At 39.1% G+C, this 17190-nt stretch overlaps 1 protein-coding gene across 1 annotated transcript in view; it reads left to right on the top strand.

Moving 5' to 3' along the window:
• The window catches only part of LOC126184605 (phosphotriesterase-related protein), a 251206-nt gene that overhangs the window by 127349 nt on the left and 106667 nt on the right, over positions 1-17190 (top strand). Inside the window, exons 2-4 of the mRNA XM_049927058.1 lie at positions 174-333; positions 3938-4128; positions 9665-9823. Coding sequence (XP_049783015.1) covers positions 174-333; positions 3938-4128; positions 9665-9823 — 510 coding nt within the window. The remainder of the gene's footprint in view (positions 1-173; positions 334-3937; positions 4129-9664; positions 9824-17190) is intronic.

The following is a 17190-nucleotide window of genomic DNA, read 5'->3' as shown; positions in this document are numbered from 1 at the left end:
TTTTCTGAGACAAGCAATTAAGTTGGCTACCTCTGTTGGGTTTTAAAAATTTGCATTATTTTTGGTCTGGGTAAAAACAGTTTGGTCACACTACTTAATTCTTCAGTACATTAAAACTCATCTGTTGACAATCACTAGCAACTATTGCTTATGATAAATTTAATTTGTTTCAGTTCGAGGACCAGTTCTACCTAACAAACTTGGAATAACATTGACCCATGAGCACTTTTCTCTAACATTTCAAAAATTTTATGTGGAGCCGCCACAACAGTTGCAAAATTATTTGCATGGTGGAATTACTCTTGAAAATGCTGGCCTTATTAGACAATATCCGTAAGTAATAATTTTATTAAACCTAGCTGAGATGTTGAAAGTATTGTCACATTCATCACTAAATTTCCCTACTAAGAAGAATACATTGTGCATGATTATGTCAGAACACAGAATATTGAAGTTATATGTTTTTGGAATCACAAATGCAGTACTGAGAGATGTAAAGCAAATGATGATTAAAATAAAATAAATGAACTAGACTGACTGATAAAAATTACTTAATAGTTGCTAAATTTTTTTGTTCCTCCATAGTACTATCTGGTATTTCTGGAAACAAGCCACCTGCTGTGTTTTTTAATATGGTAGTCTCTCTGCTCTCATCCAGATGTAATTACCCCTTCACATATAGGTTGTATAGCCTGTTTTTGCTAAACAGTTGCCTGATGTCTTACAATGACAAATAATTTAGAAATATAATTTTAAAATTAATTTAAATAACGGTTTAAACTTTTCTGTGTGGCAAGATGACAAGACACTATACTTTATTCAGGACAGTGGCTGTTCATTTGGCCATCCAGATGTTGGTTTTCTGTAGTATCCCTAAATTACTTAAGGAGAATGCTGAGATTGTTACTTTGAAAAGGATGCAGCTGATTCCCTTCTCCTCCTTTCCCAAACTGAGCTCAGCCTGGGAAAGATATTACATGGTAATGGGTAATAATATTACATTATAGAGATGAATGTTTGCTGCCTGTGAGTTATACTCAGTGCAATTTACTTGGGCACTCTGTCCCTTGTGATGAATCAGTAGCAGAGACTTGCTTTGTATGTAATCATTTTGGGCACATGGCTAGACAGTGTAGAGAGTTGAGGTGGCTCATGATTAGACAGAAGAAGTAGGCTGATAGGATAATCTGTGAGTATCTGTTCTATCTACACTCCAGGAAATTGAAATAAGAACACCGTGATTTATTTGTCCCAGGAAGGGGAAACTTTATTGACACATTCCTGGGGTCAGATACATCACATGATCACACTGACAGAACCACAGGCACATAGATACAGGCAACAGAGCATGCACAATGTCGGCACTAGTACAGTGTATATCCACCTTTCGCAGCAATGCAGGCTGCTATTCTCCCATGGAGACGATCGTAGAGATGCTGGATGTAGTCCTGTGGAACGGCTTGCCATGCCATTTCCACCTGGCGCCTCAGTTGGACCAGCATTCGTGCTGGACGTGCAGACCGCGTGAGACGACGCTTCATCCAGTCCCAAACATGCTCAATGTGGGACAGATCCGGAGATCTTGCTGGCCAGGGTAGTTGACTTACACCTTCTAGAGCACGTTGGGTGGCACGGGATACATGCGGACGTGCATTGTCCTGTTGGAACAGCAAGTTCCCTTGCCGGTCTAGGAATGGTAAAACGATGGGTTCGATGACGGTTTGGATGTACCGTGCACTATTCAGTGTCACCTCGACGATCAGCAGTGGTGTACGGCCAGTGTAGGAGATTGCTCCCCACACCATGATGCCGGGTGTTGGCCCTGTGTGCCTTGGTCGTATGCAGTCCTGATTGTGGCGCTCACCTGCACGGCGCCAAACACGCATACGACCATAATTGGCACCAAGGCAGAAGCGACTCTCATCGCTGAAGACGACACGTCTCCATTCGTCCCTCCATTCACGCCTGTCGCGACACCACTGGAGGCAGGCTGCACGATGTTGGGGCGTGAATGGAAGACGGCCTAACGGTGTGCGGGACCGTAGCCCAGCTTCATGGAGACGGTTACGAATGGTCCTCGCCGATACCCCAGGAGCAACAGTGTCCCTAATTTGCTGGGAAGTGGCGGTGTGGTCCCCTACGGCACTGCGTAGGATCCTACGGTCTTGGCGTGCATCCGTGCGTCGCTTCGGTCCGATCCCAGGTCGACGGGCACGTGCACCTTCCGCTGACCACTGGCGACAACATCGATGTACTGTGGAGACCTCACGCCCCACATGTTGAGCAATTCGGCGGTACATCCACCCGGCCTCCCGCATCCCCACTATACGCCCTCGCTCAAAGTCCATCAACTGCACATACGGTTCATGTCCACGCTGTCGCGGCATGCTATCAGTGTTAAAGACTGCGATGGAGCCCCGTATGCCATGGCAAACTGGCTGACACTGACGGCGGCGGTGCACAAATGCTGCGCAGCTAGCGCCATTCGATGGCCAACACCGCGGTTCCTGGTGTGTCCGCTGTGCCGTGCGTGTGATCATTGCTTGTACAGCCCTCTCGCAGTGTCCGGAGCAAGTATGGTGGGTCTGACACACCGGTGTCAATGTGTTCTTTTTTCAATTTCCAGGAGTGTATATTAGTTATGTTGTTTCTCCTTGTTTGTCTGAGCCATGAAAATCACAGTAAGACTCAGTTTTTACAGTTTATAACTCACAATTCAACAAGAACCGATATTTTGATCAGACAGAATGGGCATATTATAAGCAAGACGGAACAGTTCAAATTCCTAGGCATTCGGATAGATAGCAAGCTGTTGTGGAAAGCCCATGTCCATTAGAACAGTATCTGAAATAAGTGACACTTCAACATGAAAAGTAGTCTACTTCGCATATTTTCATATGTTTATGTTGTATGGTATTATTTTTTGGGGTAATTCTTCTGATTCAAAAAGGGTATTTTTGGCTCAAAAACGGGCTGTTCGAGCTATATGTGGTGTAAGTTCGAGAACCTCTTGTCGACCCCTTTTCAAAAATCTGGGAATTCTGACATTGCCCTCACAGTATATATTTTCTTTAATGTCGTTTGTTGTTAGCAATATTAGCCTATTCCCAAGAGTTAGCAGCTTTCACTCAGTTAATACTAGGCAGAAATCAAATCTGCATGTAGAATGCACTTCCTTGACTCTTGTGCGGAAAGGAGTGCAGTATTCTGCTGCATCCATTTTCAATAAGCTACCACAAGAACTCAAAAATCTTAGCAGTAGCCCAAACTCTTTTAAGCCTAAACTGAAGAGTTTCCTCATGGCTCACTCCTTCTATTCTGTCGAGGAGCTCCTGGAAGAGCTAAAAAATTAAGCAAATTCCAGTGTTACATTGTTGATTGTCTTCATTTAAACTTACGACTTGTCACCTGAATATGTTTTTTTTTTTTTTTTTTATATTTCGTTTTATCTGTTTCTAATATCATGTTATAATTTCATGTATTGACTCGTTCCATGACCATGGAGACTTCTCCTTAATTTGGTCCCACGGAACAATAAATAAATAAATAAATAAAAATAAAACTACAGAAATGTTTAATCACCTCGTAAACAGCAAGGAGCTCACGGTTGAAAGCTGACAACTTGCGTTAACTCTGGCTCTTGGAAAAGAAGCAGAGGGGTTGGGTAGAGTCGGTGGTGTGCTGTTGTAAAACAGCGCCCACAGCTGAGTCACTGGCATCAGTTGTGATCGAGACACAGGCCTCAGTGCAGTGTTTTAGCCTTCATGCGTCAAGAAGTTTTTGTCAAGTATGCTAAACTATACTGTTTTAACAGGGTTGACTACAATCACCAAAGTCTAAGTTCTAAAGTATCCATGAAGTAATATAGACTATTGCCATTTAAATTGCAATCTGATACTTCCAATCAGTATATTATTATAAACTGCATTTTTAACAGTTACAGCAATAAGTATAATCTCACATTTGATGACAAGGAAACACATGCTGCTGTTCTCACAGAAATGCAAATGTTTAATGAATTTGGGGGAGGGACCATTGTAGAGAATACATCACATGGTCTTAACAGAAACATACCTCTCATGATTGAAGTTTCACAGAAAACTGGCATCCATGTTGTAGCAGGCACTGGTGAGTAAAAATATAGATGTAGAAGATAGTAATTTCATGGTTCTAAAATGAAATGCCTCTTTAACTCTGTCATTGGCAAAACAACATTCAGTTTAATACTGTTCCATCTTGTGTTGCACAATACATTTGTGAAAACTTCTGAGTGGCAGTTTCAACACATGTGAACTAAAAAGTAAAATAAAACTACTGTTGGCATGGAAATAATTAAAACATTGAAATTTTTAACAATTTGCTTCAATTTTTATTAATCATGTATGTGACTTAACATAATGTTTTAATTTGACTCACACACCAAAATGTGTTGCAATGGTGTACATTGGGAGTAGGAAAAACACCCTACTTATCAAGTGCTGAGATTGTGATCACTATCCAGGCATCTTGATTTAGGTTTTATATGATTTCACTGTTTCATACTGTGTAGACACTGCTGTTGTTTTTTATCTCTTCATTTGTCTTTGCTTTAAAATTTTATGTAAAATATATTTTAGTGTTCTTTGAAACTTAATTTTTTATTTATTGCAAAATGTGTAGGATGTTGCTCATAAGCAGTTAAGTCCTTATAGTACCTAAAATATTATTTTTTATGCTGATAGGAAGTTCAAGTGCAATGTTAATAACCTAAGGAGTAAAGGGAACAACTCACCAAATATTATAGAAAATGTATCATTCAGAATCACATATACCAGACCATACAAATCCTCAAGCCTGCCACCCTCTTCCTTTCTCTTTTCTCCCCTCTTCTACTCTGCCCAGTCAAATCCTCATCCTAGTCAACCTTCTTTATGTGCCTTTAGATGACTCACTGTCTCTACTATTTGGTGAGTATAGAGATTTGTCTGGTTTATTTTATGTTGCTCTTAAGTGATTAATCCTTACAGTTCCTAAAATAGTACTTTATTTATGTATATATTGTTTTGGATAAAAATAAATTAGTAATTTAAGCACTGTAAGGTCATAATTGCTTATAAGCAATTTAGAATAAATAGAAACAAATTCGTATAAATTTATAAATACTACCGTATAATTACAAAGCCCTATTTACTAATTTTCTCAAAATTTTAAAACAGTGCCACTATATAGGATGTTAAAAAAATACTCCATATTTTGAGAGATGGTAGTATGGACCAAAACAAGCTAACACTATCCAATGAATGTGGGCTCTAAAATGCATACCTTAAGAGCTATGAGCCCTTGTTCATCCTTGCTTCTGTGTAACACCTCACTTCTATTGGACACTCTTTGCTGTTACAAACGACCACCAGAACACAGTAAATGACTGAGCAAAAAAATGAGAACAGACTATTTTGTTACTGTGAAACAGCAGAGCTTCTGATGTAATCTGTTTGCTTTTACATATGACCTCCATTTTCCAGACCATAGCAGAACGTAATGTCTACCATTTCCAATGTGGAACAACATGCTGCCATTATACTGGTAAGTGCAAAGATAAAACAGCAATGTAAAATCATTTTCAAAACTTATAAAAGCATAAATTGGTTCCACTAGAAATATTGCTGCTCTTACACAGACTATGAATATGGTTTACAGTAACAACATTAACAGATGTTTACAGTATGATGTATCCATGGGCAGTAGCAGAGGACTGTGTTCCTATTTGCTTACTGCATTCTGTAGGTTGTATGTAATAGCAGAGAGCTTGCAGTAGAAAACAAATGTCTCACAGTAGCAAGGATGAACAAGTGCTCATAGCTCTTAGAGTCCATGTTTAATAGGCACTTTTGTCTGGTTTGGTCCTTACTATCAACTCTCAAAATGTGAATACTTTTTTAACACTGTATATTCATTAATGATAGAGTAACTTTGTTATCCAAAAATGACATGTTCCTTTGACTCTGTTATAGGAAAAAACATAAACTGGAAATGTTTGCACAATCTTAGTCTTGTATCAGTTCTTTTCTTTCAAAATTCTTCTCTTTTTTCTCTTGCTACATGATAACTCATAACCATATTTGTGTGTTAAATATCTTGGCATACAATTTCCTTCCTCTCCAACAACTCCTTCCATTAAATATGTGCACGAGTGCCCAGCAAATATTATCTTCTTCCATACACAAAGTTGTACTATATGGCCTTTTAAGGTGTAAGAATAACAAGACTGTTCGTAATTTTAAATAATTTGCATTTGTTGTTATAGTCATCAATCTTTCAGTTCATTTGGTGCTATGCTCAATCTCTTCTTCTCTTGTGCCAATATTGTTATCCCTGCACGCAACTTCATCAGTTGGTAAGTATTTTTCTACAAAGTTGCTTACTCTGTCAGATAGCACAGCATTTCCACTTTACCACAGTCATTCTTTCACTTCTGCACCTTCTTTACATAATGGCACATCCGATGTGCTCAGCAACTTCTTCCTCCAGTTCATGGGTGGTAATGTCCTCAGTTGTTGAGCACTTTAAACAAACAACAGCATCTACAGTAACTAATCATATTCATGTGAATATTTGCTGCCAGTGTTGTGTCTAGACAAGACAGCCTAGACACAATGAGAGGGAGCCGAAAGGCACGCGCTTAAACTCACGCAGGCTGGCGTGAGGTCTGAAACAGGATACGTAATGAATGCTATAAAGAAAAGTACGTAGCTTCTGGAATACTTAACTTTTATCCACATTTGTAGAACATCGCTCTTGATGATACATTAATAGAATCTCAATATCTATACTGGTAATGGCGCCTTGCTAGGTCGTAGCAAATGTAGCTGAAGGCTATGCTAACTATCGTCTCGGCAAATGAGAGCGTTGTTGTCAGTGAACCGTTCCTTGCAAAGTCGGCTGTACAACTGGGGCGAGTGTTAGTCAGTGTCTCTAGACCTGCCGTGTGGCGGCGCTCGGTCTGCCATCACTGACAGTGGCGACACGCGGGTCCGTCGTATATTAGCGGACCACGGCCGATTTAAAAGCTACCACCTAGCAAGTGTGGTGTCTGGCGGTGACACCACAGCCAGTATAACTCTTTCAAAGTTCTCCTTGTTTTTGCTAATGTGTTTTTAACATTTACCTTGTAGTTCACATGTTGTGGAATTTTGCTTCTGGGTAGGAGAAATCTTTCGTTGCTATTAATGAGTCTTCCTCAGTTTTTGATGAGGTTTAGCAAGTCCTCACAATCTACTGGTACTTTCATTTCACACTAAGTGAAAGGTTGGAATTGTTTTCATTGCACTTTTACCTTTTCTAAACCAACTGATGTTCATCTAGTACTAACGTCCCCAACAAGTTTGAAATAAAATCAACAAATAAATAATAACTAACTAAATAAATAAAAATCTTCATCCAAAAACATCTGCATGATGAAGTGTTTGTTTGATAGGAATCAGTTGCTATTGATTAAACAAGACTTATAGAAAAATAACACATTTAACATCTATAAAACCTTCAAGTCATTCAGCCTGACCCGGTTGCCTCCAAACACGTCTCTGATGATTGTCTGGTTGAAGGCATATGTGACACTCATCAGTGAAGAGAATGTGATGCCAATCCTGAGCAGTCCATTCGGCATGTTGTTGGGCTCATCTGTACCATGCTGCATCGTGTTGTGGTTGCGAAGATGGACCTCGCCATGGAGATTGGGAGTGAATTTGCACATTATGCAGCCTATTGCGCACAGTTTGAGTTGTAACACGACGTCCTGTGGCAGCACAAAAAGCATTACTCAACATGGTGGCATTGCTGTCAGGGTTCCTCTGAGCCCTAATCCATAGATTGTGGCCATCCACTGCAGTAGTAGCCCTTGGGTGGCCTGAGTGAGGCATGTCATTGACAGTTCCTGTCTCTCTGTATCTCCTCCATGTCCGAATAACATCACTTTGGTTCACTTCGAGAGGCCCGGACACTTCCCTTGTTGAGAGCCCTTCTTGGCACAAAGTAACAAAGTGAACATGATTGAACCGTGCTACTGACTGTCTAGGCATGGTTGAACTACAGAACACACGAGCCATTTACCACCCTCCTGGTGGAATGACTGGAACTGATTGTCTGTCAGACCCCCTCCATCTCATAGGTGCTGCTCATGCATTGCTGTTTACATCTTTGGGCAGGTTTAGTGACATCTCTGAACAGTCAAAGGGACTGTGTCTGTGATACAATATTCACAGTCAATGTCTGACTTCAGGAGTTCTGGGAACTGGGGTGATGCAAAACTTTTTTTGATGTGTGTATACACACAGTTCTTAAGCGAGTGCCACAAAGTGGTTCCTTCATCTTTGGAATCAAATCAAAATCACAAGGACTTAAGTCCAGTGAGTATGATGGATGGTACAGTACTTCCCAGTCCCATCAACCGAACAGAGCAGCCACAGCTTGTGCTGTATGCACCCGCGCATGAATGAACTGAGACATTGCATAAAAGCAGCTGTAGAAGCTGTAACTCAAGACATGCTCGCTATCATGTGGGAACAATCTGGATACCGCATTGACATATGCCACGCATCTCAGGGTGGGCATGTTGGAACACCTGTGAAAAGGTATGGAAAAACTTTTGAGTTTCCTATTCATCAAAAAACAAAATTCATTGTGTATAGTTATTAGTTTCGGAAATATAGATGTGCCAAATTGGATGATTCTATTTGATACACACTGTATTCAGAATAAAACAGGGCTTTTTGTATGGGAACAAGTCTTTAATGCTCTATTGGAAACACCATCAAAGACAGATGAGCTATTGTTTTTGAGAGAATATATAATTTTCTTAATTTCAGAAGTAGAAGTTGGTGAAACATTCATATGATTGAATTTTATGAGGGTTGCATTTTAAACATACTGCTACGATTTTTATGTTGAAACATTTGTCCTATACTTTCTACTATATGGTTATGAAATATATTTGCAACTTGTGGTTTATCATTCATAGCATTGCCATTCGTTTCAATAGTGACCACTTCCTGGTGGTGCCTGAGGTAGTCACTGGTGGTTCCACGTTGCAGCAGTTACTGGAAGTAGTGTGATGTTAGAGATCTGGATGATTTATTTAGTGACAGCTCTGATTGGTGGACCGCTACTGTAGTCAGCACCTGGCCCAGAGGACATGAAGGAACTAACTGGCCTGGCACAGCTCGGTGCTAGCCTAAATTCCCTGGTGGTGCCAGGATACAGTGTGACCTATTTGTGGCCATGTGATGATGCACAAGCAAGCAGGTCCATGGGCCAGCAACCTTTGGTGGTACTCCCACTGCCACCTGTCAGCCAAGTGACTGTGTCAGATTTTCTGGCTGTCGTCTGCAAATGTGGCCCACTGTGGCTTCATCATGTAGGCCCCTCACATTACACTGGTGCAATGGACTGCTGGAAGAGAGGGTGAACGACTCATACTCAGCACATACTGTTATCATTAAGGACTTTTTCTGACTGTTTGTAGACTATGTAACATTTTAATGTGACCAATTTCGTTACCAAGAAGAGAAATTTGTGCCAATTACTTATCCCAAAACAGAGTGTATTTAGATAGTTTATATGTATGTACTTATTTAGTATGTTGAATTTATTGTTGTTCTAATGTATCTGATAAATCTAAAATCTTGTGCAGGTTATTACGTGGCTGGACTTCAGCCACAGAGCACTCTACAGATGTCTATTGAAGATTTGGCCAATGTTATGCATAGTGAGCTCACAGAAGGTTGTTTTGAAGACAAAAGTGTTAGATGTGGTTTCATTGGGGAAGTCGGATGTTCTTGGCCTCTGCATGGTATGTCAGTAACAAGATGTAAAATTATAATCAACATATCTGTATATCTTAGCTCTTTGGTTTACAGAGCATATATGAAATATGGAAGAACATACATGATTAAAAACAATCATGCCTGGAATACACATTTTCTGTTGTTTTAAATTATAACTGATTTTAAATAGTTGTCCAGTTTCAAGTGTCAGGCATGTGTTTGATGTGTTTACATCCCTTGTGATGAAGTATATTCAGGTTTGAATAATTAATGCTGAACAGTCTTAGAATGGTTATAACATGGAAATGGACAATTGTCCAAATCCAATCATAGATTAAAATAAATTTTATATATATTTATATTCCACATTAATCTTTTGGAATTTTCTTCCATATTTGTATTACAATTTATGCACCCAAAATGACGCATTATTTGTAGTATTTGAAACTGGAAAAAATTTACTTGCTGATATGGAACAACATACACTCACAAAACTGTTATAGTCAGTCATTAACTTGTGTATAGTTTCATTATTTCTGAAGTGGCACTAGTAATCTGGTAGAAAGTTCACAGCCCGATTAGTTATATTTGCCATTGAACATCTTGAAATGAATTAATCTTTATTATTGTCATTGATACATAATAATAGAGTAGTCCAGCACAATGTACGAATACAGAGTCTCATGGGGGTAACATTGAATAAAAAATTCTTGGGTTTCCAACTGTGTCAAGTAATTAAAATTATGCAAGCTTTCAGCCAAGCACTCCTTGGCCAAGGTCAAGTGGTATGACTGCTAGGGGGCTGCTGGTAAGCCCCTTATATACACTAGCTGCTGACTGTGATGTCACTGGTGCCTGTGGCATTGCCGTATATGGGCATATGTTGACTTGGCATTTGATGTGACTGCTTCAACCACACTATCGCTGGATCCCATACTATGCGGAGCTGCAGGCCACCATATCTATTTAGGGTGTTATCGGTGACTTTTATTGCAATGGCTTCTTTAAGTACACAATTGTAGAAGTCATTTGTGCAGACCATAATGGATGTTTCATCAAATTTTATCTTATGTCCATTTTCTAAAGCATGCTCAGCTAAAGCAGATTTCTCAGGGTAGCATAAGTGATAAGATCTCTTATGCTCCTTCCCACATTGTTCCACAGTCTGTGCTGTTTGTGTGACATAAGACTCACCACACTTGCAAGGTATCTTGTATATGGAAAGTGTTCTGAGACTTGCTGCATGTTTAACTGGTCTCAGTAATTGACGGACTTTTGCCAGAGGCCTGAAGATTGATTTACCTTGTGTCATTTCAGGAGGCAGCTTGTATTGCCAAAGACAGAGCCACAGAGTGTCAGGAAAGCTGTTATAGCCATTGTTCCTGAAGACCCTGCATAGGTGGCTCAGCTCATGGGACAGGTTATCAGCATCTGATATCATTCTTGCATGATGCACTGATGTTTGTAAAACAGTGCCCTTCTGTGTCAGGTGATGATGGCTGATGGTGTGCAAGTAAAGATCAGTGTTGGTGAGTTTTCTATAGATGCTGTGGCCAAGGCATCCATTTCATTTGGGGTGGATGAGAACATTGAGGAAGTGCAGTGCATTGTCTTTTTTTGCCGCCATTGTAAAATAGATGTTACCATTAGTGCCATTGAGATGTTCCAGGAACTCATCAAGTTTTTCACATCTGTGGGGCCAAATGACAAGCATGTTGTCAATGTATCGAAAGAAACAACTAGGCTGTAATGGTACCATGTCTAAGGCAATATCCTCAAAATTGTCCATGAAAAGATTTGCAACAGCTGGAGCTAATGGGCAACCCATTCTCAAAACTCTGAAAACAGAGCTTATATCGCCAAACACATTTGCAGTAATTTTTCTTGCTCTACACAGTCTATAGTTATAAATACATTGCCAACTGTTTTTGTGATTCAGGTCTGCAAATGGCTTACTGATATTTTCTTCTAAGCCAAAAGCTTTATCTGCTATGAAAACACAGGACAAAGGCCTATTCCTACCAGGAAGAGAAGGTGGTGGTGGTTCAAATTGTTCAAATGGCTCTGAGCACTATAGGACTTAACATCTGAGGTCATCAGTCTCCTAAAACTCATAACTATTTAAACATAACTAACCTACGGACATCGCACACATCCATTCTCGAGGCAGGATTCGAACCTGCAACTGCAGTGGTTGCACGGTTCCAGAGTGAAGTGCCTAGAACCGCTCGGACACAGCAGCCAACATGGTGGTGATATTTGTAGTATTTTGTTCTTTAGCATACTATAAAATGTAGTGTCTTTAAGTACACCACCACTTGAAATGCACTCTTTTGTGCCAACGTCAGAACAAATTATTTTATAATTAGCATCAGCAACTGCTAGCAGAGAAATGCTGAAGTGCTGTTTATAATTAAAATAAACTCTTCCACTATTGGATGGTACCACAATGTCAATGTGCCTCCCATCTATAGCTTCCAGACAGCAAGGGGAATTCCAATTTTCTTCATACTCTTTGGCAATTTGCAGCCATTTGTTTTCATTCATAGTAAGCTGGGAAGGAAACTGTTGTTTTAATTTCGCAACAAAACCTTTTGGACTTATAAGATATATTTGTCTCAGATATGTGTTATGTTTTGTAAAGTTCATCAAAGCCCCACCTCCCAGAAAGAGAGAAATTATTTTTCATTTGGAGGATCATGAGGTGGATGACTTTATTTTTGATATGTCTCTGTAAGAAGTAGAGGAAGCTGAAACAACTCCTCCTAATAATGAAGAGCATGAAGAAATTGCAGGAGCAAATGACAGTGCATGTGCAAGTTGGAGAGGAAGAGCTAAGTTAAGTAGTCAGGAAAGAACAAGAAAACAAATAGAAGAAGACAGTAGAGAAGATTTAATAAAAATGTTACAGAAAGTGGGAAAAATTTATCAAACAGAAAATTTGAACAGTTCAGCCATGTAGGTGAAGCAGTTGCCAACAATTTAAGGTATTTATTTATTTCTTACACCATTGATCCAGCTGCGATAAGCTCACAAGGATATAGTGTGTGTCAGTAAACAATTTATACATAGGTAGTATTAAAGCAGTCAATCATATACAAGTAAAAGTAACACTCCATGTTTGAGTTACACATATGTGGTAAAAACGACAGATTACAGCAGACATTAGACATAGAAAGTGATAAAAAAATACAAAACGGGTGAAAATAACCATGAATACTACACAAGTATGGTACCTACATCGTTGCTCAAACTTACAGTATGGTATACCACACTCAAAATTTGTGGTCTACAGATCTGCTAGGATTTTTCATTGTGGCTAAAAGCTCTTCCAAACTGTAAATGGCCTTGCCAGTAGAAATTGCTTCAGATGCTCCTGAAAAGAGGAATGGCTGTCAAATTTGCTTTTAACATCTGAAGAGAGAGCATTAAAAACTTTTGCACCAGGGAACTGCACACCGTTTTGCACATAGACAGGTTTTTACAATCATTGTGGAAACCATGCTTTCTCCTAATAACATATCCATGATTATGATTTTCACTGTTTCTTTTATAAAACTCAGTATCTTTGCTGATGAAACACATAAGAGAAAATATGCACTGGGAAGTAAGAGAAGTATTTTTAGTTTCTGGAAAAGGTTTTACAACTACACCTAGAGTCGACGCCATCTATTATTCTTACAACACGTTTTTGGGACACAAGTATTTTCTTTGCTAGTGTTTGGTTCCTCAAAATATAATATCATATGTTGTAAGAGAATGGAAATATCCATAGTATGCTATTTTCATTATGTGTATATTTCTGCTCTTGGAGAGAATGCGTAGGACAAAATCAATGTGCTGAGTCTCTACTGAAGATTTATTATGTGATGAGACCAGTTTACTCTGGAGTCAATTACAACACATAAAAACTTCATTGTTTCAACTCTTTCTATTGGCTCTGTGCTACACTTCACAGTTAACTTATCCTCAGTTTTAGCAGTTGCAGTAAACTGAATATAATTAGTCTTATTAGACTTCAATGAGAATCCATTGATGCTAAACCATTTCATTAAATCAATAAGAATATTCTTAACAGATACTTGAAGATCTTCACATGACAGATAAGCACTGTAGCTTTGTACATTGAGGTCGGTCATTTTTAAATATAAGGAACAGTAAAGGACCAAGAATGGATCCTTTTGGGCACTCTACCTTTAGTGGTTCTCCAATCAGACAAAACCAGGCCACTATGGATCTCATCAGTACTATCTACTAGTACTACTTTCTGCCTTCTACATCTACATCTACATACATACTCCGCAATCCACCATACGGTGCGTAGCGGAGGGTACCTCGTACCACAACTAGCATCTTCCCTCCCTGTTCCACTCCCTAACAGAACGAGGGAAAAATGACTGCCTATATGCCTCTGTACGAGCCCTAATCTCTCTTATCTTATCTTTGTAGTCTTTCTGTGAAATATTAATTGGCAGCAGTAAAATTGTACTGCCGTCAGCCTCAAATGCTGGTTCTCTAAATTTCCTCAGTAGCGATTCACAAAAAGAATGCCTCCTTTCCTCCAGAGACTCCCACCCGAGTTCCTGAAGCATTTCCATAACACTCACGTGATGATCAAACCTACCAGTTACAAATGTAGCAGCCCACCTCTGAATTGCTTCTATGGCCTCCCTCAATCCGACCTGATAGGGATCCCAAACGCTCAAGCAGTACTCAAGAATAGGTCATATTAGTGTTTTATAAGTGGTCTCCTTTACAGATGATCCACATCTTCCCAAAATTCTACCAATGAAATGAAGACGACTACCCGCCTTCCCCACAACTGCCATTACATGCTTGTCCCACTTCATATCACTCTGCAATGTTATGCCCAAATATTTAATCGACGTGACTGTGTCAAGTGCTACACTACTAATGGAGTATTCAAACATTACAGGATTCTTTTTCCTATTCATATGCATTAATTTACACTTATCTATACTTAGAGTTAGCTGCCATTCTTTACACCAATCACAAATCCTGTCCAAGTCATCTTTTATCCTCTTACAGTCACTCAACGATGACATCTTCCAGTACACCACAGCATCATCAGCAAACAGCCACACATTGCTATCCACCCTATCCAAAAGATAATTTATGTAGATAGAAAACAACAGTGGACCTACCACACATCCCTGGGGCACTCCAGATGATACCCTCACCTCCGATGAACACTCACCATCGAGGACAACATACTGGGTTCTATTACTTAAGAAGTCTTTGAGCCACTCACATATTTGGGAACCAATCCCATATGCTCGTACCTTAGTTAGGAGTCTGCAGTGGGGCACTGAGTCAAACACTTTCCGGAAGTCAAGGAATATGGCATCTGTGTGATACCCTTCATCCATGGTTTGCAAGATATCATGTGAAAAAAGGGTGAGTTGCGTTTCGCGGGAGCGATGCTTTCTAAAGGCGTGCTGATGCATGGACAGTAACTTCTCTGCCTCAAGGAAATTCATTATATTCAAACTGAGAATATGTTCGAGAATCCTGCAAGAAACCGATGTTAAGGATATTGGTCTGTAATTTTGAGGATCTGTCCTTCTACCCTTCTTATATACAGGTGTCTCCTGTGCTTTTTTCCAGTCGCTCAGGACTTTACATTGGGCAAGAGATTCATGATAAATGCAAGCTAAGTAAGGAGCCAATGCAGTAGAGTAGTCTCTGTAAATCTGAACTGGAATCCCATCAGGACCTGGTGATTTATTTATTTTCAACCCATTCAGCTGCTTCACAACCCCAGGGATGTCTATCACTATGTCCTCCATATGGGAATCTGTACGAGACTCAAATGGCGGTATGTTTGTACGATCCTCCTGCGTGAAAGGTTTCTCAAATGCTAAATTTAAAATTTCAGCTTTCGTTTTGCTGTCTTCCATTGCCAGGCCAGACTGATCAATGAGTGACTGGATGGAAGCCTTCGACCCACTAACCGATTTTATGTAAGACCATTATTTCCTTGGGTGTTCAGCAAGAGCTTTTGCTAAGGTGTGACGGTGGTAGTGGTTGTATGCTTTGCGCATCGCTCTTTTTACAGCAGCATGAATTTCTACTAACTTTTGCCTGTCCTCATTCTTCTGATCTTTCTTGTACCATGAGTGCAACTGTCTTTGCCTCCTGAGCATTCTCCGAATTGTGCTGTTAAACCACGGTGGGTCTTTTCCGTCCGTAACCCACTTTTTCGGCACATACTTCTCCAATGCGTGATTTACAATGTGTTTAATATTTGCCCATAATTCTTCCAAGTCCATCATACCGGAAGTAAATGAAGTCTATTAATTTACTAAGTGGGATGCTAACAACTGCTTATCTGCTCTTTCTAGTAAGAATACTCTCCTAGCCTTCTACCTTTGAGGTATGATTCTACTCACTTATTTGCTATGCCACTTAATCCTTATTGGTCTGCTTTCTCGAATAGGATTTGGTGGGTCACTGTGTCAAAGGCTTTTGATAAGTCACAAAATAATCCTGTTGTTGCCATTTTATCATTAATTGAAACGAGAACTTTATTTGTGAAAGCATAGATTGCTTGTTCAGTTGACAGACACTTTTGGAAACCAAACTGACTTTCACTTGATTTGAAAATAGCTATATAAAAATAAAGGCTAATTTAGTAAACTGAATTGTTTGCAAGAGGCAAATGTCAATTTGATGAGTGTGCCGAAGGAAAGTAATGTGTTGAATGCATAAAATAAAACACAAATTAATATTGTTAGATATGTTCATTATGCAGAAAGTGTCACCAGAAATCTGATACTGTATTGCTGTTTGAAGTAAGCAGATCATTCCAAAGTACTAAAAAGTATCTCATTGTTAGCAAATTTCTGGAAATTTATTTCCTTTTTAGAGCTTATGAATGGTGCTTAAAGCAGTATGTTACTTTTCTCGACACCACTAATATCACCTGTTTTTCAGAAAAGAAATTACTATGTATTTATCTCTCTTGAGGATCATTGTATCTAGTACACTGCTTTCCCTTTATATATTTTAGTCTCATGCAAACAATGTTGACCCTGCATGCACAAATTAAGATAAAATTTGATAATATTTTTAGAGTTCTCCATTACTGAAACTGTTTTGGTACTCTAACAAAAGAAAATATAAGAGCTCATATTATATGAAATCAAAAATAATAGTAAGTGCTCATCGTCAGTATAAACAATAAAAATTAAAAAATTAAATTTTTTCAAATGTTATTTTATCCCTTTGTACGGGGCAAAAATGAGGACAAGGTACATTTGTCAGCTTCACAGCAATTAATAAGAATAATTTAAAGAACTTTATTACATATAATATTATTCCTGTATTATATAGTCTTATATTATTGTTATATATTCTTAAAAGTCAGTAA

Source organism: Schistocerca cancellata, chromosome 4 (assembly GCF_023864275.1).
Source record: "Schistocerca cancellata isolate TAMUIC-IGC-003103 chromosome 4, iqSchCanc2.1, whole genome shotgun sequence".
Taxonomy (NCBI): Eukaryota; Metazoa; Arthropoda; class Insecta; order Orthoptera; family Acrididae; genus Schistocerca; species Schistocerca cancellata.
The sequence above is the reverse complement of the archived record's forward strand: the minus strand, read 5'-3'. Positions and strand labels throughout refer to the sequence as shown.